At 32.2% G+C, this 24,990-nt stretch overlaps 1 protein-coding gene across 6 annotated transcripts in view; it reads left to right on the top strand.

Annotated features, from left to right (window-relative positions):
• Positions 1 to 24,990, top strand: part of Ankib1 (ankyrin repeat and IBR domain containing 1) — a 126,551-nt gene that overhangs the window by 65,206 nt on the left and 36,355 nt on the right. For all 6 annotated transcript variants that reach the window (XM_078040432.1, XM_040291490.2, XM_040291489.2 and 3 more), the window contains exons 5-9: positions 113 to 230; positions 16,052 to 16,260; positions 17,476 to 17,564; positions 20,968 to 21,112; positions 22,323 to 22,489. In XM_078040432.1, coding sequence (XP_077896558.1) covers positions 113 to 230; positions 16,052 to 16,260; positions 17,476 to 17,564; positions 20,968 to 21,112; positions 22,323 to 22,489 — 728 coding nt within the window. The remainder of the gene's footprint in view (positions 1 to 112; positions 231 to 16,051; positions 16,261 to 17,475; positions 17,565 to 20,967; positions 21,113 to 22,322; positions 22,490 to 24,990) is intronic.

Below are 24,990 nucleotides of genomic sequence, written 5' to 3'. Positions count from 1 at the left end.
CTGAAAGATTTAATAAATGATAATTGTATGTATTTGTTTATATATATTTTGATAATTCCTAAGCATCACGGCCAATCTAACTTCTAATTTCTAATTTCTCTTCTTTTCAAAGCCATATGAAGGATTAAGGCCTCAGGATCTTCGAAGATTGAAAGATATGCTTATTGTGGAAACTGCAGACATGCTTCAGGCTCCTCTATTTACTGCTGAAGCTTTACTTCGAGCCCATGGTAATGAAAGAAATGTCATGCTTCTAATCATACTGGTGTTTTTTGAAACTTTTCAGAGTTAAAAGATCAGTATTTTTGTCTTTTAATATAAAACAAAACAGTTTTCTTTAATACCTGTATTTATTTTTCTGGGGTACTTAGGATCAAACCCAGTACCTCTCACACGTGCTAGGCAAGTGCTCTACCACTGAGCCACAACCCCAACCCCACAAAACAGTTTCTTAAACAAGCCTAACTTGTTTTTTGCATCATGGTTACTGCATTAGTCATCATCCTCGTGACATTTTGTATTTTGAAGCATAAAATGGCTAAATTGAATCAAAGGGGGAAATTAGGCATTTCTTTTTTAAAATTGAGATACTAAATCAACTTACAATATCATTTTAGAAATATATCTGGTTTGAGTGTGATTAGGTGTTGGAATCCATTGTGCTAGTCCTCATTTTAACATTTTTTTGCTGAAGTCATTCACTTATAAAATTATAGTACTTCAATTATAAATACTTTAGAATTTGTTATTAGTTTTGATGGTTGTCTTGCAGAAAAAGCTGTTTCTCACCATGAAATGTATAAAATGATCTTAAAAACTCAAGCATATACATCACTTTTAATGGTTGTTTTAATTTAAAAATATTTAATATTTACCTCTCTTTAAAGATAAATGTTGAAATTTTAAAAATAAAAACAAAAATTAAGGTAAATGACTATTCCATTTATTTTGAGGTTCTGGCTTTCTGTTTTAACTAGAAATCTCTATCTCCACCTTCCAGAATGTTTAGTAATCTTTTACATTTTTATTAGTTGTTGATGAATCTTTATTTATTTATTTGTTCATATGTGGTGCTGAGAATCAAACCCAGTAATGTTTTGATCAGAAGAAAATTTAAACTCCATATTTCATCATCCATTGATCACCACTGTTAATATTTTGTTATAAACTTCCAGAATTGTTTCCTTTAATATTGATGTTTCTATGGTTGTACAATTGACATTGTTTTCCTATTTCATATATCAGTGGCTCTTAAATTTTAGTATACAAAAGAATGCACTGGGAAACTAAACATAGATTGCTGACTATGAAGACATTAGGTGTGCAGTTAGGTATAAAAATGCATTATAAACAAGCTTACTAACTAGATTACTTAGAAACATTGCTAAGCTCATTTTTTTTTAATGAAAGCAGTAGTTTCAAAAACCACCTAAACAGTAAAGACTTTATCTACAATCTGACTTTAAATCTAAGTATTCTGGCTGGGCACAATTCAGGAGCCACTTGTCAAAAGAAACGAACTTTATTTTTAGAACCACACAGGCCAAACAAAACAGCTCCTCAGGAAAAACCCTCAGAGCCCAACTGCCACCACCGGCTTCCCACAAGCCTCTCTCTCAACCACAAGCCTCACCACCTCCCACAATCCTCCTGCTCATGAGGCGGATTGGCTGGGTCACGTGGGCGGAGCCAAAAAAGTCCCCCAATGGGCAGCTCCGTGGTCTGAAAGGGCAGGGAAACAGCTCAATGAACATCACCACAGAGGAGCCAATCAGCTAGATGTTGCTGGGGCTGCTGTGAGCCAATCATCAGCCGGCAGCTGGAAGTTTGCTGGGGCCCCTTCGTCTGTGGCTCTCAACAATTTCTAAATGCCTGCTTATCATTTTCTCCTCAACCTAAGAATGTCCACAGCTAAACTCATGAGTGGGCATCTACCTTTACCTAATTAGCTAGCCAGAAACTTGAAAATCATACTTTATTCCTCCATCTCTATTATGTCTAGCTTTAGTCCCATCATTCCACTTCTCAAATATCTCTCAGCCTCTGCCTACCTTCCTTAGGTCTTCCCATTATCACTTAAATTCAGGCTCTCGTTATTTTTCATCTAAAGTGTAGTGCCCAGGTCCAACTAATTTTTCATATTACCAGTAGGTGTCCTTTTAAAATGTCAATTGGAGCATATCACTCCCTGCTGAAGACTCTTCACTGACTCTTCACAAACTTAAAAGCATCCAAATTTTTTTAGTAGACTTTATGATACAGGCTTCTTTGCCTAGATTGTGTCTCCAGTTCTTGACCTGACCCACTCCAATTGTTCTTAAAAATCTAGGAAACCTCTTCTGAGTATGTCTTCCCAAGTCTCTGTTGGTATCCTTCCTTCGTATTCCCATTGTATCCCATGCATATATGATACACACTTAGAATATAATATTTCAGTTTCTTTATTTGCTTTTTCTCTTTATTAATCTGAGAGCTCCTTAAGGCTAGGTTTTAATGTTTTGTTTCTTTCCACAATACCTAACATATATTGACCTCACAGAAAATAGTTGAGGAATGAATAAATAAGATACCTGAAATGTTATACTTCAGAATAGCTTTTAAAATCATAATTTAAAGGCAGAATGTTTTCTTTTTAGCCAGGTAATAATTCTTACAATCAAAATACAAAAATTTCTTCAGAAATACAAAATACCTTAATTTGTGTTTACTGAGGGTAAGGTTCTAACTAACTAAATTTTAATGAGAACTATATTAGACATACAAAGTTCATCCTCTTGAATTTCTCTCAGTAATAAAAATAACATATAATTGAATATTACCTCATGAAAAGATAAATAAAATTTACAAAATATAAGACCAATGCTAATTTATTTGTGCTTAGAATAAATTTATTGAAGCATCATTTTTAACTATGGGCAATTAAACATTGGTGGTCTGCATCTCAATTTCTCTTTTCCTAGGTAATGATATCTTTTCCCAAGTCCTCATGAACATAATTTTTTCCCTCTGGATTACATCTTCCTTTTGTGCTAGATACCTTACATATAACTATCTTTTTTTTTAGATAGGGATTTTATTTCAAAAGAAAAATTACCTAAAATATAGTAATTCAGTCATTCCCTTACGTAAATGACTTTTCAGATTTTTCTCTAGGAACAAGTTGGAAAGAGGTGACTATGTTGAAGATATTGACAAAGATGTTGAAAAGGAGCTTTATTATAACTGTCTTTTTGAAAACCCCTCCAGCATACCTCAAAAACACCTTAAACTCATCATGTCTAAAACTAAAATCATGCTCTTCCAACTGCACCTGGTTCTCTGATGTTACCTATGTCTGTAGGAGCACCAGCCAACCAACTGGGTATTCAAGGCAGAAACTTGGGACACAAATTTGACATTTCCCCCTCCCTCAGACTCTTGTGTCCTATCATTACTGAATTGTCAGTTTCACCTCTCCAATTGTAAGCTTTTTTTCTTTTGTGTGTGTGTGTGTGTGTGTGTTTTGGGAAGAAAGGGGTCACTGGGGATTGAACCCAGGGGCACTTGGCCACTGAGCTACATCCTCAGCCCTATTTTGTATTTTAGTTAAAGAAAGGGTCTCACTGAGTTTCTTAGTGTCTTGCTTTGCTGAGGCTGGCTTTGAATTCGCCATCCTCCTTCCTCAGCCTCCCTAGCTGCTGGGATTACAGGCATGCAACACCACACCAGGCTCTTTGTTTTATTTCTATTACCACCACTTATCCCTGTTCTCTGTCACATACAGTAGCCACTTCCTAGTGTACTTATGCCCTGTCTGATTTTTTTCTATATGTCATATTAATATTTTTATATCTAATCATGGCAGCTTGTCCTTTCTGTCCCCATTCCCAACTTTTCATTGACTTTATATCACTACTAAACTTAAAGTAGAGATATTTGTAAACAAATTTCTTCAACACTGAGCCCCTGTCAATTTGTCAAGCCCCATCTCACACAAATCTTCCCTCTGGTCTCCTTGCTTCAGCTATATTGACCTTTTTAATTTCACAAGGCAGCCACCTTCTCCTGCCAGAAGCTTTTGAATATGTTGTTTCCTCTCTTGAGAATGTCTTTTCTTCTCCTTTCATCTGGTTAACTCCCGCTTATTATTTAGATGTCCTCTCTGCCATTTTCCCCAGATCACCTTGTCTTACTTCCCTTACCTGAGGTTGTCCAGCTCTTCTTCATGTGATTCTGACTGGTGATTGGTGTGAGTGTGTATAAAACATTATTTTATTAATGTCTTTCTTCTTACAACTGGAAATACTATGAAGATAGGGATTATATCTGGTTTTTCCTACTATTCTTCCCTAATTGATATAGAACATGGCACATAGAAAATATGCACAGTATGCTTACTAAATGACTGATGAGATAGGATCGAGGTAGAAATTGAGCTGAAAAATATTTATAGTAGGTAGGACTAAAATTTAGCATATTTAATCTGTTTATACATTATAGTAGTTTTTTTCTTTATTAAAAAGTGACAAGGTGGGCTGGGGTTGTAGTTCATTGGTAGAGCTTGCGTAGCATGTGTGAGGGACTGGGTTTGATTCTCAGCACCACATATAAATAAATAAAATAAAAGTCTATCAATAACTAAAAAAAATTTTTTTTTTAAAGTGACTTAAGGGCTGGGGTTGTGGCTCAGAGGTAGAGCGCTTGATTCTTATGCTTGAGGCACTGAGTTCCATCCTCAGCACCACATAAAAATAAAATAAAGTTATTGTGTCCACCTACAACTAAATTAAATAAGTAAATGTTTAAAAACAAAAGTGACATAATAGGTTGAGGTTGTAGCTCAGTGGTAGAACACTTGCCTAGCACATGTGAAGCACTGGGTTTGATCCTCAGCACCATATAAAAATAAATAAATAAAATAAAGGTATTGTGTCCATCTACAACTAAAAAATATTTTAACATGTTGTAGATGGACACAATAATATAATCTATGTAAATAAAAATTGAATGAGACACAGGGAAATGAACATTGTTTTTTACAATAATATGTCTACATATGATTATACTTTTTAGACTTAATACATGACATACACTTTCCATATTAGTAAATATATGGCTTCATGATCTTGCAATCATATGAAAATACTCAACTCCATTGCTCTTTATTTGTATCATTGTTTTTTTTTGTTGTTGTTGTTGCAGTTATAAATACTGTACACCTTTTCATTTACTGAATTAGGATAAGTTCTTACTTTAAAAAAAAAAAAAGCAAAGTATTTATAGTGACCCTCCAGAGAAGATTGCCCCAGATCCCAAGACACATAGAATGTTGACCATAGAATGCTAGGAGAAGACCACAAATGATAGGTAGACATAATTTCTATCATTTTAAAGTTGTAATTTACACTTACTTTTAAAATTATTTTCAATGCTGAAAGTATTGATCACATAATTTAATAAAATCTAGAGATTTTTCTTTCAACAATTTTGTAATATGTTTATAGAGATGAATCAATACTTCCTGAGGTGTTCATAGGTAAATGGCATTATATCTGCATGGTAGAAAGAGTCTATGATTCTAAGTCCAAGAGGCACCATTTTCTAAAGGTTCCATAGTGCTATCAGCTTGGGACCAAGCCTTGAACACGTAAACCTTTGGAGGCATTTAGAATCCAAGCCATAACAGATGGAAATTGTAGAACTGTATAACACTTTTAGATATAATTTGTTCATATTTTGGAGATATATTTATGTACTTGGAATTATTTATATTCAGAGTTGGTTGTTTTAGTAGTGCATTTAGCTAGAAAAACTTTGGAAGTCTTCAGCCAATTATGCTGAAAAAAATATTTCATTGTGGTTACCTTTTTCACCAATCTTACTTGAATTTTTTTTTTTTAGTTATCTAGAAGAATTTACTTACACTTCAGAATTATCTTAGACATAAAACAGAGATATGTCTAATAAATTTATTCAATTTTCTGAGTTGAGCCATTACTTCATTAAGAGGTCATTAAATTTTTAATCATTTGTGGGGACATGAAATGTATATACCCCAAATCTGAAACTGATTAGAAAAAAATAAGCAAGTTTACTTAAACTAGGCACTTGCTACCTTGTTTTCAATTCTTTCTCTGGACATAATTTAATAAAACTATATTTGCTTAAATTAAAAAAAAAAGGATAAGTTCTTACAAGTAAAACTACAATTTAAAGAATATACTCTTCATCAAAACTTTGCAATTCTTAATTATAAGTGAAGTCTGGCTTATAATAAAAATTTTTATAAAGCAATTATATTATCCTAAGAAAATTATTTTTTCTTTATATGCCTCACAATTTGATATATTAATATATTTTACATGATACCAATTCATTTTTATTGCAATTTTCTCAGTACATCACAAACATTTTTCAATAGTTGTTTATACTATTACAATCTTTAATGGCAGTATATAATAAAATTACATGTTTATTGGATATTTGTATTTTTGTATTGTGATTTATTTTGTGATCTCTTGTACTATTTTTTCTGGTAGAGCCAAAAAATTGTGTGTTTTATTTTCATTATCATTCTTTTGAAAGTGTTTTAAATTTTCCCTTCTTTGACTCTATCTGTTATTTAGAAGGATATAGTTTCTAAATATTTGAAATTTTTCTGGATATCCTATTAACTATTTCCTCTTTTGTCCACTAGGATTTCATTCTTTCATAATTTGTTGTGACTTGTTTAATGGCCTAATACATAGTTTATCTTGATAACTTTCCCATGTGTACTTGAAAAGAATGTATTCTGCAATTGTTTAGTATAGAGTTCTGTTAACATCAATGTATTATGCAAATTTTCAGTGTCATTACTAATTTTTATTATCTAGTTCTATTGGTTGCTAACAAAGGGATGTTAAAATTCCCATTTGTGGACTGGGCACATTGGTGCATACACATCTGTAATCCCAGCAGCTTGGTAGGCTGAGGCAGGAGAATTTTAAGTTCAAAGCCATCCTTAGCCACAGCGAGGCACTAAGCAACTTAGTGAGACCCTGTCTCTAAATAAAATACAAAATAGGGGGGCTGAGTTTGTGGCTTAGCGGTAGATCGCTCACCTAGCACATGCGGGGCACTGGGTTTGATCCTCAGTACCAAATAAAAATAAATAAATAAAATAAAGATATTGTGTCCAACTATTACTAAAAAATATTTTTAAATTTTTTTTTAAGTAGAAAATAGGATTAGGGATATGGCTTAGTGGTTGAGTGCCCCTGAGTTTAATCCCCTGTACCCCACTCAATAAAAAAATTCCTTCCTATTAATGAATTCTATTTTTTATTTATTTGTTTTTATGTAATGCTGAGGATCAAACCCAGGCTAGGCAAATGCTCTACCACTGAGCTATAACCCCAGCCCCTGTGTAAATGTTCTTAATGCTGTCAGTCTCTTAGTATATTTTGAAGCTCTCATCCCAGCCTCATACACATTTATGACTATGTCTGACTTTTATCATGAAATGTCCCTTTTTATCTTTCCTATCACTCATTTTTATCTGAAATTAATTAATACATAGCTTTACTTATGTTATTTGCATAGCTAATAGAGTTTTTTTAAGTTATTTTAATTAGTTATACTTGACAGTAGAAGTGAGTCTTGTTTTTTTTTATCCAATCCTAATTCCCTATACCTTTTCATTAGTGCATTTACATTTAATGAAATTATTATTATGGTTGAATTTTAGTCTTTTATTTCACTATGTTTTTTGTCTCTTCTGTGTTTTGTTCCTCTGTTCCTTTTTTCCCTACTGTCTTTCAAATTAATTGAATGATTTTAGAATTTGATTTTAATTATCTCTTGGGTTTTAGGTTATTCTTGTTTGCATCTTTTAAAAAATGCTTTCTCTCTGATCTCCTGTATTCTTATCTTTTTACATCTACTTAAAGTTAATGTGGTACCATTTCACATAAAATGTGGATCTATTGTTCCATCCTTTGTGTTATGAATATCATATTACATACATTATAAATTTCACAACATTGTTAAAATGTTTGCTTCAATCAATCATATTTTAAATAAACATTTTTTTCCTATTCTTTAGGTTGGATCATTACTACTGATCTGTTATTATCTGTTTCACCCGATATTACCTTTGATCTCTTTCATCTCTAAACCAAAGTTAACTCAGTGATTTTTTTTTTTTTTTCCCTTTTCAGATACTGTACTTTTTGGTTCTAAAATTCCCATTTGGTCCTTTTTCTTTACTAAGTTTTCATTGGTGATATTTACACATTTTTTTATTTATGACCTTCAGCAAAAAGTTATCATTTAAGTCCTTAATAATCATTATTCTAACATGTGAATCACATCACCTCAGGGTTGATCTCCATTGATTGCATTTTCTTACATTTTTCTTTTTCCATACATCTAGTAGTTTGGGCTTACAGCTTAGACATTTAAAATGACTTATTGGAGGGTCTGGGGTTTAGTTCAGTGGAAGAACACTTGCCTACCATGCAGAAGGCCCTGAATTTGATCCCCAGCACTCCAGAAAAACAAACCAACAAAATGATATATGGAGCACTAGAGAAGAGCTCAGTGACTCAGTGATATTGTGCTTACCTAGCAGGCACAAGGTCCTAGTTCCATCTCTAGAACTATCCACACAAAGAAAACACAAAGATATATTGTAGAGATTCTGAATTCTGTAATAATCCTCTGAGTATTGATGTTTGTTTGTTAACATTATACTTCAGACTCCCATTTTCTTGCAGTGGGCAGCAGCTGAATCTTTGTTGACTTGTTTTAACTGCCTGGAATCTGTTCCATACATGAACAGTTCAGGCCCAAATCAGAGATTTGGAGGGTCTACATTCAACATATCTGTGGCTTTTTTTTTTTTTTTTCAGAATAGTCTCCCTCCTTTTCTAGGTGCTCTGGTAACCCTGAATCTAATCTCACTTCTTCAGGCTAATAAAATTTTAGGTTACCATTCTTGTGCTGCATGGAGTCTTCCCACAGGCAAAAACTTAAAACACTCATACAGTGCTATTTCAGTTTGGCAAAGTGACAACTCCACTTCTTTTTTGATTGTTCACTACTGCCTTTAGACAGTACTGTCTTTAGTTGTGATTGGTATTTTGTCTAACATTTATCATCTTTGTATACAACCAGGAAAAAAAAAAAAAGAAAGAAAGAAAGAAAGAAATCCTGAGAATGCCTTTAGTTTTTTAAAGTAAGAAATAGTCTCTGAGCCAGGCACGGTGGCTCACACTTATAATCCCAGCAGCTCAGGAGGCTGATGCAGGAGGATTGCGAGTTCAAAGCCAGCCTCAGCAATGCCGAGGCACTAAGCAACTCTAAATAAAATACTAAGCAATCTTTAAATAAAATACAAAGTAGAGCTGGGGATGTTGCTCAGTGGTCGCTTGCCCCTGAGTTCAATTCCCAGTACCAAAAAAAGAAAGAAAAAAAAAATTAGGCTGAGCCAGATGCAGTGATGCACACCTGTAATCCCAGTGACTCAAGAGGCTGAGGCATGAGGATTACAAGTTCATAACCAGCCTCAGCAACTTAGTTAAGCCCTGCACTACATTTTAGCAAGACCCTATCTCTAAAATAAAATATTAAAAAAGGGTTAGGCATGTTGCTCAGTGATTAAGCCCTTCTGGTTTCAATCCCCATTACCAAAAAAGTGAAGAGGCTTTTGGTTTGAATCAGATTCTCCTCATCATGTTGTTTTTAAATATTTTTTTTAGTTGTCAATGAACCTTTATTTAATTTATTTATTAATATGTGGTGTTGAGAATTGAACCCAATGCCTCACACATGCCAGGCTAGCACTATACCACTGAGCCACAATCCCAGCCCCAGCCCCTTATCATGTTTTGAAGTATCTTTTTCTTGCTATTTAAAAGCTTTATTTTTAAAACATCAGGAATAATTTTTAAGTTTATTTGACTTTTTCCAATTCTTAAAAGAAATTATAATACTATTTTTATCTTTCATAACACTCAAGTATTTTTATATTAAAAAGTTAAGACATTTGATCTTGGGGTTTATATCATGCTCTATTTGATTTCCTAATATTTTATTTAGATTTTGGCATTATAGTATAATAAATACTCTTTTAACTAGCATCAGTTTAACTAGACTTTGTCAAGTAAGGACTATTTTTGCTAAGTAGACTGAGAGTATTCTTGGCTAGGAGATTTCTTTTCAGAATTCTCCTGTGGTTAACTTGAATTGTGTGCTTACCAAGCTTTGGTTACCAAATCTGATTATCCTTGTTGTGATTGCATAATATAATGAATCATACTGATAAAATATTAGTTTAAAAAATTATTATTTTTCTGAAATTAAAATTGATTACCTTGGAAAGCCTTGATAAAGAAAGTTACTTTTTAAATTGCTGTTATATTATGTGTGAGTGAAATAAGTGAAAAAAGAAGAGGGCAATCATAAAAATTTAGGCCTTTACATTCAGATTACTACTGGATGTATTTTAAATCTCATTGTAAAGAAATGATGCTGAAAACTTGTATACATGTTTTATGGGGCAGTTTAGGCAAGAAATAGGAAATAGAAGTAGAATGAAAGTCAAAGAAAAAGCCTTGGCCCTACATAAAAAGGATTAGAAAATTAATGTATATGCTTTTATTAAAAGTTTGGTGGGTTGGGACTGAAGCTCAGTGGTAGAGCATGTGTGAGGCACTGGGTTCGATCCTCAGCACTGCATAAATAATAAATAAAGATATTGTGTTCAACTACAACTAAAAAAAATTTTTTTAAAGTTTGCGATATGTGTGTATAATTATTTTTGTAATTCTACATTTTAACTGACCAATAATACTTGCTAATATAAAGAAGACTTGGTTTATGTAAAATTGAGTTTTGGCATTTGGAGTTTTTATGACAGCCTTTTAAAAATTCCAAGAAATTCCAAAATAAAATTTTGGAAAATTTTGCTTATATCATATATTTTTTAAAGAAACAATTACTGTACTTCCCAGTTTCTTACATAGTTTTTAGTCTGTTTGGGTTTACTACCTCTTCATGCATTCTTCAGTTTTAGTCATTTGCAATTTCCTAGAGTACTATCAAACTTCATGCAGGTTTTAATAATATTGGTATGTTATTTTATGTTTATTTGTTTATTCATCAGATTTTTATTGAATACATACTTTGATCTAGACCTTAGGCTGAGCAGTGGAGATAAAGTAGATTAGCAATATAGTTACCATCTCTCCCCTTCTATAAGTTTATAGTTTGAAAAACACTACATTTTCCTGCAGTTCTTTTCATTTTCTCTCAACATCTTGCTGTATTTCATTTTCAACTGAAATGTATATGTACTGAGTTTTTCTTGACTACAATAGTATTGGCTTAGTTATTTAGCTTTTTGCATTTTTCAATTTATAGTGATTTTTTTTATTATTAAGTATTCTTTATTTTTGTTTCAAAGGATTTCTTCATCTTTGTTCTTGAAGAATACCAATTTGGTCTCATTTTCCTTATTTGGCCAATGATGTTTTGTTTTGTTTTTTTATATAACTGTTTTGTCTCAAGAAGTCTTTTATGATAATTTTGATTCTTACTAATGTTCTTATTAATATTTTATTTGTTGTTTCTCATGCTTCCTCTAAGAGCTTCTTATTTTATTTGTTAAATGTTCTATTTAATTTTCACATGTTGTTTTTCTTTGCTACAGCAACACCTTTTCTGCAGCTGTCTTTTTGCTCTCTGACCCTACCTCGGGGGCACTCCATTGGTTCCAGTGAAGAGAACTAGCCTCACCAGAAAATAAAACATACTATAAGCCACTATAATTCAGTCAATATGGCACCTGAACAAATCTAGACAAATAGACCATTGAAATCATAGCAAGCCCAATTTAAAATATTTGGGGATTTAATTTATAATTAAGATATTCTAGCTTAGTAAGAAGACAATAGTCAATAAATGAGTGTAATATGACTGACTGGACAGCTGGAGTGAAATTAAGTTGGAATATTTAAAAAATAAAGAAAATTCATATCAGAAATAGAGGGAAGACATAAAATCAATCCATCAATCTTAGGAGAAGGTCTAGTAGACACTTTCTCAGACAAGCAACCAAGAAGCTAAAGAAAAGATAGGCTAAAGAATATTGACATTTTAAATTTTTGTTGTTAAAAGACATTGGTAAATAACCCAATAGAAAACTGATGAAAGGATGTGGGTAGGTAATTCACAGAAGGACAAATGTTAATGGCCAACAAACACATGAAAAGATATTTGAATTCATTAGCTGTCAGAAAAGTAAGTTAAAATAACAATATCAGCTGGAGTTGTAGCTCAGTGGTAGAACGCTTGCTTCTCACACGTGAGGCACTGAGTTCGATCCTCAGGACCACATTACAAAAAATTTATTATGGCCATCTGCAACTAAAAAATATTTTTGTAAAAAATAAGAGTGCCACTTCATAAATATCTAAAGGAACTATAACATCACTGCAGAGGAAACTGGTTAAGTCCTCTGTTGTTTGCAGATATATGGGAATATGAGTGTTTGGCCCTATTCCAAGGAATTTATCCCAAAGAATTAGAAGCATGATGTGTAGTATAGCTTTATTGTTGTGGCAAAAAATAACTAAACAAAGCAGGAAATACTTAAGTAAATCATGGTACACGAATTGTTTCACAAGGTGGACTCAGTTATTAAAAAGAAAATAATGTTCAACTTGGAGAGTTTTTAGGAGGTTGATTAGTAGAAAAGGAAATAAAGTTTAGATTAAGCTTATGTAAAATAATCTGAAAACCTTCATGTATTTATATATGAGTTTACATATAATTATATTAGCATGGAGAAAAACATGGAAGGAGAATTATTTTGTTTCTCATATGTATTAATGACAAAGAGGGAAAGTAGAGAACAAGGAGAAACAAGTAAAAAAACAAAAGCTTCTGCTCTAAAAATAGAGCATATATGATATACTATGTGTATATCATATATGATATACTATGTGTATCTTTATTCATAATATACATATGTTTTACAAAGTATTTGATAAATATTTTAAGAAATTTTTTTCAGGTAGATATAAAATAATTTAATGTTATAAAATTTTAAAAAATATTTTAAACTAATGAGTATATTCATCAATTCTCATACCCTCTTTTCGTTTTTCTTTTTAATTGCTTTTTTTTTTTAATACTTATTTTTTATGATGCTGAAGATCCAACCCAGGGCCTCACACACGCTAGGCAAGCGCTCTACTGCTGAGCCACAACCTTAGCCCCTTAATTGCTTTAATATAAAATCTTTCAGTATGTTTTTAAAAGTATGTTTTAGTCAATATATTATTTATAATTTGTAAATTAAGAAAGGAAGATCCAAACAAGGTATTTTAATGAGATGTTTTGCCATCATTTACAATTGTAACTTTTAACCAGATTTTTCAGTTATCAGTCTGTTTTTAGTAGACTAATGTGCACTTAAATTATGCCTCACTTTAACATACAGTTGTGCTAATTTAGTGTTTTAAAGTTTAATCTATCATTCTGTAAAGAGATAATGCCTTCTCTTTTCCTCACGTTCTCTTTTAAACCTACCAGCCAAAGTCTTATTTTAAAAGACAAGATAAAGTTGTTGTTATTGTTGTTGTTGTTGTTTTTTAGCCTGGATAAACTGTGTATACCTCAGCATTATTTTATCTATTTCTTAACTCTATTCCTTAAGTTTCCAAAGTAAGTTCATAACTTCTTCAATATAGTTCTCTGGATAAAACCCTCAATTCTCTTCCAAGACTATGATCCAAATGTCTTGAGGTCATCACAAGTTTTGTGATAAGCACTGAAATAATTATAATAATTAATCATAGCCTAGATTTATTGATGTTACCATCTGCCAGCCATTACTTAAAGCATATTACGTATATTACTTCAGTTAATGTTCATGAAACCAATAGGGTAGATACTAATTAGTCCCAGTTAACATGTAAGAAACTTAGATACAAAGAGGTTAAGTACTTGCCTACCGCTTTCTTTTAAAATTGATGAGAGTTAATAAAATAGACATGGAAGATTGTTTTTTCCTAATGTAATTACAAATCCCTATAGCTGCTAAAAAGGAAGGAAAGGATATCTTTATACCAGTCAGTATCACCTCTTAAATATTAACACATCAGTCAAGTTTAAAGAAACCAGCATTAGGGGCTAGGAATGTGACTTAGTGGTAGAGTGTTTGCCTGCCATGCCTGAGGCCCTGGATTCAGTCCCCAGCACTAAATAAGAAAGAAACCATCATGATATATTATATGATGTTGCAAGAATTAAAGAGTGGTCAGGTTTAAAAAGAAAGAAAGATTCTTATGAGAAAACCTAGGAAGATAAAACATTTATTTAGTACTCTTATCTCTAAAAATTTCTCCATAAATATCTATTCAGTTAAAGGATTTTTATATGTTAAAATAAGTTTCTACTAATAAAATTAGTAGATTGCTAAATTTTATGCCATATGTTTTAGAAACAAAATTCATAACTGAGAAATATAAATGCCTATTTTATATGTACATATAAACTTTCCATACAAGTAGAAAATTTAGGTTTATACTGCAGTATTTTAAATATGCAAAATTTAGAGGACAGTCTACAGGACCCACAAGAAAGTCAAATGTTGCATACAGGCAATGATCAGAGTAATAACCTATAGTTAGTAATAACCTATCAAAACACTGATTCCATCTAGCACCTTTTCCTGAAATGTACTCACGTGTAGTTTTTTCAGTTGTTAGGGGTTTTTTCCCTCCTGTGTAATTTGACTCCTATTTCGCTTCTTTCTCCCAGTCTTCCCAAACTAGGACTTCCTATACTGCAGAACTGTTTTAAGTCTCACAGTTAACTTCTGTGCTTCTGTATTTTTGGTTTCCTCAGCTGGAAATACACTTCCTCAATTCTCATTGCATGTCTGATCGTACTTATCCTGTTAAATTGCCAAATGCATTAGCTTAATATGATTGAAAAATTCTTGTGTAGAAAATTTCCACAGCTATTGTATTTGAGCTGTAAAATTTTATAGAATGGACCTACAGTGAATAAGTTGTCCTTTTTAACTTTTTCAGGGTGGGGAGGATGCTGGCAATTAAACTCCCAGCATTGTACCTACAAGACAAGGAGTCTTCCATTGAGCTGCATCCCCAGCCTTTGAGTTCACCCATTTAATATACTTGTAAAATAGTATGTGGTAGTGGAAATGACACAGCTTTGGGATCACAGAAGACTTGTCAAGTATCTATCCACGTGAGCGTGGACAAGTTACATAACTAACTATCCTGAGTATTGTTTTCTTCATTAAATAATGATTTCAGTCATTAAATAATGATTGAAAAGTTTGCTGGGAGGGAAAAATTAAATAGTGTGTATAAAATGCCTTCCAAAATAATTGAATATATTAATTGTTTTTAAAGGATTAGGTTTTTATGGCTCTGGGATTTTATCATAATGTGTTTCACTTGGCCATTTTATAAATGTTCAGCGTAGGAAGACAAAACTTTTTTTATAGTGAAGCCAGATTTGAGCTCACTTAAGACAAAATTTATACACTACTTCACTAAAACTTTTTTTATAACCCTTGGGAAGTTCCTTCTGCTCTCAAGCTGTTTGTCAAGTGATTTTTAGGACCTGATATTGGTATTGACATGCTTGGGGTAACTAATCATTATATATAATCATTTTACAACTTCACGCTAATGAGGCCATTTACAAAATTGCATATTGAAAGAGTAAAAGAGGCTAAAAATTTAGTAAATTCTAAAAGTGATGTGTATCATCTTTTATTAGTAGAAATTAGGAAATTGTTAGATATTGACACACTTGTAAGCCACAGTAGATTATAAGGGAATTTAAATTCTGCTTTAAAATATCAATAAATTTAACATAGCCAGATAATCATTTGCTGTTACTGCTTGTACATAAATACTACTTTTTTTCCTTAGGTGACCAATATCTTTTTAATTTATCCAGACTGTTTCTTTCACTATTGTGTAGCTTCTAAAACATTACTATAGTTTCTGCATTTTGAGAGAGATCCATTTCATTTTTCTTAAAGACTGGGACAGGGAGAAATTACTTGAAGCTTGGATGTCCAACCCAGAGAACTGTTGCCAACGATCAGGTGTTCAAATGCCAACTCCACCACCAAGCGGGTATAATGCCTGGGACACGCTCCCTTCTCCAAGAACTCCAAGGACTACACGCTCTTCTGTCACCAGTCCAGATGAAATAAGTTTATCGCCTGGAGATTTAGACACCAGTTTGGTATGGTTTAGTGTATTACGGTTTAGTATAGTATGGTGTAGGGTGGCTATAGTATACTTCCCATAGCTTTGTTCTTAGTCTTTTAACTTTTAAATTATTTAATGTTATTCCATGGAATGTCTAGTTGTATTCTTGTAATTGAATCCTATACTCTTCTTTAAAGGTTCCATTATTTTCATGCTTTAGTAAATGCTTATTATCACAGAATATTTTTGTGATATGTAAACTATAGATCAAAACATAATAGTTTGGAGAAACCATCTACTCTATTTTCACTTAAAAGCTTCAGATACTAAAATATTGAAAACTGAAATTGTGGTATGTACTTTAAACCAAAAATGTAAAAAAACATTTCTATGATTTCTTGAAAGCTACTAATTTTTAAACATTTTCAGTATATTGATGGTCATATATTTATTTCAGCAAAGCTTCTGGAGTTTGTCATCCAGATGCATTTCCATAATAAATAGTTCCTCTTTATTAAGGTATAGTATTGCCCTTTGTGGATTTTTAGATTGGCATATCATTGGTATGCTTTATAGGAAATTTTGATGTTTCTTGAATGGTTCAACCACTCAAACTTTGTGATTAATATGAAAGCACTCCTTGTTTCATCTAACCCATTTTGGAAAGCAGAATCCTACTTTCTATTAATTCTCAACTATCACAAGATAAAGTTTGCTTCTAGTAAGTCATTGTTGAGAAGATACATAGTTTTATATCAGGGTTCCTTGCTTAGAAAGCTTTAAATTGTTACTCTTAATATCCTGAGTTGCTGTGTTAAAAGCACAAAGATAACTCTGGTTTTATAGATTGTCCAAGTTAAGTGTAGGTTGAAGGACATGATACTGAAGTGGTTATTTTGCAGCATGCAATTTGATCTTGACCTGAATAGATTATAATGATTTTTTTCTTGCACTTCCTTTTCCAAATTGCACAGATGCTGATAAATACATGAAATTAAGATTTGACTTTTGCATTTAAGTATTTAAGTTGTATAATAGTTTATAGTGAGATAGAAATTGTATGTTATTCAAAGATAGGCACTCTAACTGCCCTTATAACTTGTTAACACCTAATGTTAAAATTTATGATTACCATTCCAGTATTTTTACTTTTAAATAATGAACAAAGCAAAAGTATTAATGCCCAAAATGAATGTTTTTCTCTCTGCAAAATATGACTGTTGAAGTCATTGTTCTTCTCCATCTCCAGTGTGACATTTGTATGTGCAGTATCTCTGTATTTGAAGATCCAGTGGATATGCCCTGTGGACATGACTTTTGTAGAGGATGTTGGGAGTCGTGAGTATATGAGCAGCTTAGTATTTCTTACTGCATGGTAGCATTCTGATTTGGTAATAAAATTGTTTGCTTTCATTACTTACTTTTATGGATTATTTATATTCGTTTCAGAGTTACCCTGAAATTTATTGTACTTAATTATTAAAGAAGAATTCTTTTTCTTATTTTGTCATCTTTCCAGCTACTTTAGTTATTGCTGTTTAGCTTAATATAATGTACTTTAGGAAACAAACAACTATTCTAAATAAATTTTCTTAGTATTTTAATGTATATAACATCTAATGTAAATGCCAGGCCTCCACCTAAATTTCAAGAATCAGTTTCTGTCTTAGACCTAAGAATTCTAATCATTTGTTTTTGTGCTTTCTCTTAATTTTTGTTGATGAATAACCTTGAAAGTCTATAAAAATGTGGGTGTTTGAAATTCCTTTTTAGTCTATTCAAAGTTAAATGTTTCTGCTAGATATGGTTGAGGTGGGAAATGTATTTTGTTTACATCTATTTTCCTTCTCATTACCTTGCTAAGATTTATATTTTCTTATTATCCATTAACTGCTTTGAGGTTGCACTTAAATGTAGAGATCTGGGGAACACCAGGTGGGTAAGAGAACAAGAAGAAATTTGAGCAAATTTTTGGGGTTTTGTTCTGTTTTATTTTAACAGCTTTGTTGGGGTATAGTTTTCATACATCAAACCACATGTTTAAAATAAATAATTTGATAAACTTTAACGTATATATACACCTGTGAAACCATCACACAATCAAGGTAATAAATATATCAATAAATATAAATATATTCATTTCCTCTTGAATCCCTCATGCCCTTCTCATTCTGCCTCCCGACACCCAAAGCTATAGGTTTACTGGCCTGTGGTTCTGGTTTCATTTCGAATACATCTTTTTTTTTCTCTTTTCCAAAATGGAATTATGTGGCAAAGGTTTTTTTGGGGGGAGGGGGGGAAGCTACTGCTTTTCAAAAGTCAGAATAAGTAAGAGTATCTATTTATTCTTTTTAAAACACAAGCTAGACTTTACTCTGAGTTTAATAGATAATGAATTTACAAAGGCCAAAATTCACAGTCTAAAGCAGTCTTTCATTTATTTCTGGAGGCTAATATCTCTCCCATGTACAGTATTTAGCTTAAAATTGTTAACTATAATGTAGTAGGATGTATTACCTGGATTTTACCAGGTTTGCAGCTTTTGGCTTTGGTTCATATCTGAAAACAGCTCATCCAGGAATTACTTGAATTTTTTGAGCTTCTTTGATCTTTCTCATGGGAACCATCTCTTATACTCATCACAGACTAGCCATGAGAGTTTATGGCAAGATTCACATTTGAAAGATCTAATTATTGTTTTCCAAAGTATCTTACCATCCTACCTAGGTTTCTGTGCCCTTTCCCTGTAGATCTTGTCAAATCAAACATAGGTAAAGCAAGTTCCATGTTAAGTGATTCATGTTGATAAAATCACTTTTAAATTAATTGCAAACTTTACACAGGCTTATAAAAAAAGAAATTCCTATCTAAAAATGAGGAAGAGTTTTTAAAGGTCTGCAAATAATTTTGAAAGTTCCTCTATCCTGCTCTTCCCAGTGCCCCTATCTTCTCAGTCCAGCCAGATCTATGCCAAAGGTTTGAAAAAAGAGAATTATTACTTGCCACCCAGGCTAGAACTTACTGCCTGATAGGATAAGAGCTCAGGTTCTAGATATAATAGGCTTCTAGGTTGTGGATTTCAGCAGTGCTATATATTAATTGTTGATTTAGGTAAATGGTAACCTGTCTGTACCTCAGTTTTCTAATTTATAAAATGATGTAAATAGTAAGTACTTCATAGGATTAATTTATTAAGTAACAGTATATATATAAAGTGCTTGGAACAGGGCATATGTAATCATCTTCCTAAGCATTTTAATAAGCAAAGAGCCTATCTGTATGATAACATCTTGAAGGTGATACACGAAATTAAAAATATTGGTAGAATTTGCTCCAGATTTCTTTTACAAAGGCAAAGATAGCTTTAAAATATAAATATCTATATATATTAGAGCTAGGTTTTACGGGAGAGGACTACCTGTTGGAAAACTTCTGTGAAGTGCCAGGATGAGGGTTGTGGAGGTAGAAGGAGATAGAGAAAGGGAGCAGGTCCATTGAGGTCTCAGTAAGGTTGATTTTTTTTTTTCTTTTAAGTACAATGGAATTAAGAGACTGAGAAGAAAAGGGAAAAGATATTATAATTAGAATCATCAAACTATTGATAGTGATAAATAGAAGAGGTTTGATTCATTTGTCCTGTTTTCCATTGAATTTCTGTTTAACAAAATCTTAAGTCCCATATAGTCAGACAGAATCAAAAGTTTGTTTCTTGCGTCTCCACAGGCAGTATTAAATATAACAGCAATAATCCTTGCTAAAATTTGTGAATTCTTCAGTGTCAGGCACTATATATATATTTCATGTGTATAATTTGCATAACAGACCTGAGGATAATAATATTATTATTATTCCTATTTTTTAAAAAATTTTTGTAGTTGTGTATGGACAGCATGCTTTTTATTTTATATGTTTATTTTTTTTAATGTGGTGCTAAGGATCGAACCCAGTGCTTCACACATGCTAGGCAAGTGCTCTGCCATTGAGCTACAGCCCCAGCCCTTATTATCCCTATTTTTCAGAAGAGTTAACTAAATTGATTAAGACTATTAAGCTGAAAACCTAAAATTTTTTAATTTAGAATCTTGTTCTTAATGATTAATTCACCTTGGGCTATATTCCTCCCACTTTACAGGATGCCTTTTCCTTACTAACTCAACAACAGAGCAGGACATAGAATTCATTTTAGTATTTTTCAAAATGATATATAAGGAGAAACCATTTTCTTTTAAAAAGAAAAGCCCTGGATTCTAGTGCCACCCTCAAATATCTTTAATTATCTTTGGTTCATTTGCTTGAAGATATAATATATTGAGAATTGAATATGTCCTTTCTAAGCCACTCATTTCTGAATTTTTAGTGTTAAATAAAAGTGTTTCATATTTTTAGAGATAATAAAGCAAAATGGAAACATAAAAATAACTGAAATACTCAAGTGTGTGTGTGTATATGTGTGTCTACATGTCTACATATATGCTCATAAAATAAATGGCTGGACAATTAATAAGTGCTAGAGTTGATATTCCGCAATCTAGTAGGTGTGCGTATGTTTGCTCATGCACTGGACACTAAACTCAAGTCTAGTGCATGCTAGTACACAGTCTACTACTAAGCTACACCTCCGTCCCATGTTAGTATTAGCTTAATTATACTCTTAACAGAAAATTCAGAATAAAGAAAAATTCTTAAATGTGCAAATAACTTACATTGTTGCCCTTTTTTCTGTCAATTGCTGCTTTAACAGGTTTTTGAATCTGAAAATTCAGGAGGGTGAAGCTCACAACATTTTCTGCCCTGCATATGATTGCTTTCAACTTGTACCTGTGGACATTATAGAAAGCGTAGTTTCTAAGGAGATGGACAAACGATACCTACAATTTGATATTAAGGTATGCTGCCAATTATTTGTCTGATTTCCATAATTTCAATTTTATTAAATCTATATAACATGATATTTGTTTTCATTTTATTTTTGAAAATATAGAATAATGGCCTCTAATGTACGTTTCTCAGAAATATTACATAAAGGAATGGGTGGCATTAAAGTTTTAAGCCAAAGCATTATTTTATAAAATAAAAGTAAAAATGAAAGCCTGGCATAATAGTTTACCAAAAAAATTGTTATAGCTCAGAGGTATTTACTAATTTGCATATTATACTTTTATAACTAATTGGCTAAGATGATGTTCAAAGCATATAGTACCTGCTTTAAATTTTCCAAAACATCTGATGCTCCTACAAATAAATATTTAGAAATAGAAATTTAGATATAGCAATAAATTATTTTAAGATAAATATTTAGTATTTTTAACTTGGAAACTTACAATTTTTTTTAATTGCAGTAATAGTTTCATATAAATATTATAACATTTCAACTTTTTCCCCCCAGTGTTTATTTTCATTCAGGAGTTATTCAGAAGTATATATAGGTTACTCTCTTTTTTTGTGGAATTTAAAAGTTAAATTTTAATTGCTTTGTGCAGTTAATGGACTTTTAAAAGAGAAGTCCTGCTTTTATAAAATAAAAAGCATCATCATAAATTGATTTTTTAATATATATATGTATATATATTTAGTTATAGATGGACAAAATACCTTTATTTGTTTTTATTTTTATGTGGTGCCTGGGATTGAACCCAGTGCCTCACACATGCTAGGCAAGCACTCTACCACTGAGCCACAACCCTAGCCCCATAAATTGATTTTTATGTGTTATAAAGATGCCATTTAAAAAATTAACTGTTCTAATACACTAGTAATTATATGCAAAATTCTACTTATATTTTACCAGAAAAGTAGCACATTGTATGAGAAAACATTTTTAAATTACACATTTTCTGAGTAAATAATTGCATTTTGACTTTAGCTTCATTTACCTATTTTTTAGATTAACGAAAACAAAATTTTTAAGTCATGTTATTACTAAGGTAAAAACGTCATTTTTCCTTAAGTTTTTTTTTAATGCTTTCTAATTTTAAGTGTTTTTGAGACTGATAATTTCTTATATTTTCATTTTTTTTTAACTTCAAATTACTGTGGAGGTACTCTTTATGTTAGAATTTAGAGTTAAAATGTTTTTTGTTATTACTATTTAAACAGGCCTTTGTTGAAAATAATCCTGCCATTAAGTGGTGCCCTACTGCAGGCTGTGAAAGAGCAGTCAGACTAACAAAACAAGGGTCAAATACATCTGGATCTGATACACTCAGTTTCCCACTGCTGAGAGCTCCAGCTGTGGATTGTGGGAAAGGACATCTCTTCTGCTGGTTAGTACATGACAAGATGACATCAGCCTTCCTAACAGTTTTTAAAGAAATGTTCTCTCTCAGCCTTTACATTGTAGTATACTTGATATTATTCTTATTAATTAAAAAAATATAGTAAATAGTAATAGTTGATATTTATCATGTGTTGATAAATATCAAGCACTATGCCAAATATTTTTAAGTATGAGATTCTTCCAGTGATGCTCTGCATAGAATGCTGATATTATGTTCATTTTACCGATAAGGAAATTCAACCACAGAGATGTTTCCCAGGGTTATATAGCTAGGAAATGGTGGAAAAGGGTTTGAGCCCAGATATGTTTGATTCCAACCGTATTAGAAAATGCTAACCATAGATTAGAAAATGTTTACCGTTTTAACTTTTCTTCTTACTATATAAATCTTCAGCAGTGATTCTTAACCAGTTATGCTCAGAATTGCTAAGGGATCTTTTCCAGATTTTTGTCCTTGGCCATGACAAGTAAGATTTTGATTTAATAGTTTTTTTTTTTTCTTTTGAGTGGTGCTCCAAAAACCAAACAACACAGCAACAAAAAACCACAGAAAAAGAAAAAAAATGTTTCAAGTTATTCTAATGCATAGTCCTAGTTAAGAACCGATGACTATAGGCTTTTTATTTCATGTGTTTTAGTTAGTTTCCATTACCTGGTAAGAACTTCACAAGGATATGTAACTTTGTATGCTCATTTGACTATATTTGTCAGCCATCAACATTCTGCTTATTCAAAGTAAATCCAATTAGCTGTTTTGGATTTATAAATAATATAAATTTAATAAATATAATTACTCCTACCCTGGCAGGTCTGTTTTTTACCTTTCTCATCAACATGAGATAAAAATATTTACTGACCTACCAGCCTATATATATAATACCAACCTCTAGGTCAGGGTCAGCAAACTAATATCCATACCTGTCTCTGAAAATGAAGTTTTATTGGAACACCGACACACACTTTCATATTTATGTGTTGTATGGGTCTGCTTTGGGGCCATGGCAGCAGAATTGTGTAGTTGGAACAGAAACTGTATGGCCAACAAAGCCCTAAATATTTACTCTTTAGTCCTTTACAGAAAAATTTTGCTGAACCTTGCACTAGGTGCTTGGATATAGTGATTGATGAAAAGAAAACTTTCATCTTTACTATTTTCATGGCTAAATCAGTCTATGCAAGTAAAATATTAGCCACAAAATGCTGAATAATAGGTTATACACATATGCCTTAAGTCGTTATTCAAAACATTTAAAAGAAAACATTTAGTCTTTGAAAGTTTTGCACTTTTTTAAAACTTTTTCAAAATTATTTCTAACCAGTTACACATGACAGTAGAAAGCTCTTTAATTCGTTGTACACAAATGGAGCAGAATTTTTCACTTCTCTGGTTGTACATGGAGTCACACCTTTCATGCAGTCAGACATGTACCTAGAGTAATGCTGTATGTCTCATTCCATGATGTTTTCTACCCTTTGCCCCTTCCCCCTCTCCTTTGCCCCATCCAAAGTTCCTCCACTCATCTCATGCCCCACTCCATTATGGATTAGCATCTACTTATTAGAGAAAACATTTAGCCCTTGGTTTTTTGAGATTGGCTTACTTCACTTAGCATATTCTCCAATTCCATCCATTTACCTGCAAATGCCATGATTTTATTCTCTTTTAATGCTGAGTAATATTCCATTGTGTATATGTACCACAGTTTCTTTATCCATTCATCTAGTGAAGAGCATCTAGATTGGTTCCACAGTTCAGCAACTGTTAATTGTGTTGTTATAAACATTGAAGTGACTGCGTCACTGTATTATGCTGTTTTTAAGTCTTTAGGGTTTAGACCCAGCAGTGGGATAGCTGGGTCAAATGATGGTTCCATTCCAAATTTTCTAAGGAATCTCCATACTGCTTTCAGATTGGTTGTACCAATTTGCACTTCACTAGCAATGTATGAGTGTGCCTTTTCCCCCACATCCTTGCCAACATTAAAGTTTTGCACTTTTATTATTCATAATTGGTTTACTAACTCCCTCACTAACCATGAGATGTAAGAGTGAAACTATAGAATAAGATGGGCATTAAATGCACAGAAACTTGGTTGGCCAATAAAGGGAATTTAGATGAATATGAACCTATTTTGCTGTAAAGTAAGAATACTAAAGTAATAAAGGACCTTTCTCTTCTCAGCCAGTATTAGGTTTCTTGAGAAAATCAAACTCCAGTGCCTTCAGACACCATTTATATGCATCCTATGCCTCTAAAATGGTACTGATAGGAAGTCATGGGGAAAAAGTGACAAAAATTATCCCATAGATCATTTTAAAAGTTTTCTGGTTGAGTTCATTTTATGAGGAATCCTTGTTGGAGGAAAGCTGGGTTTTAAAGTGTTAGTTGAAGATGCTACAAAGGAAAAAAATTAGTAAAATATCTAGAAGATAAATAAGAAGATAGCATTTGCTAAAATCAGAGAAAAGTCTTAAAGGAAAAAAGAA

Source organism: Ictidomys tridecemlineatus, chromosome 2, assembly GCF_052094955.1.
Source record: "Ictidomys tridecemlineatus isolate mIctTri1 chromosome 2, mIctTri1.hap1, whole genome shotgun sequence".
In the NCBI taxonomy this organism is placed as follows: Eukaryota; Metazoa; Chordata; class Mammalia; order Rodentia; family Sciuridae; genus Ictidomys; species Ictidomys tridecemlineatus.
The sequence above is the reverse complement of the archived record's forward strand: the minus strand, read 5'-3'. Positions and strand labels throughout refer to the sequence as shown.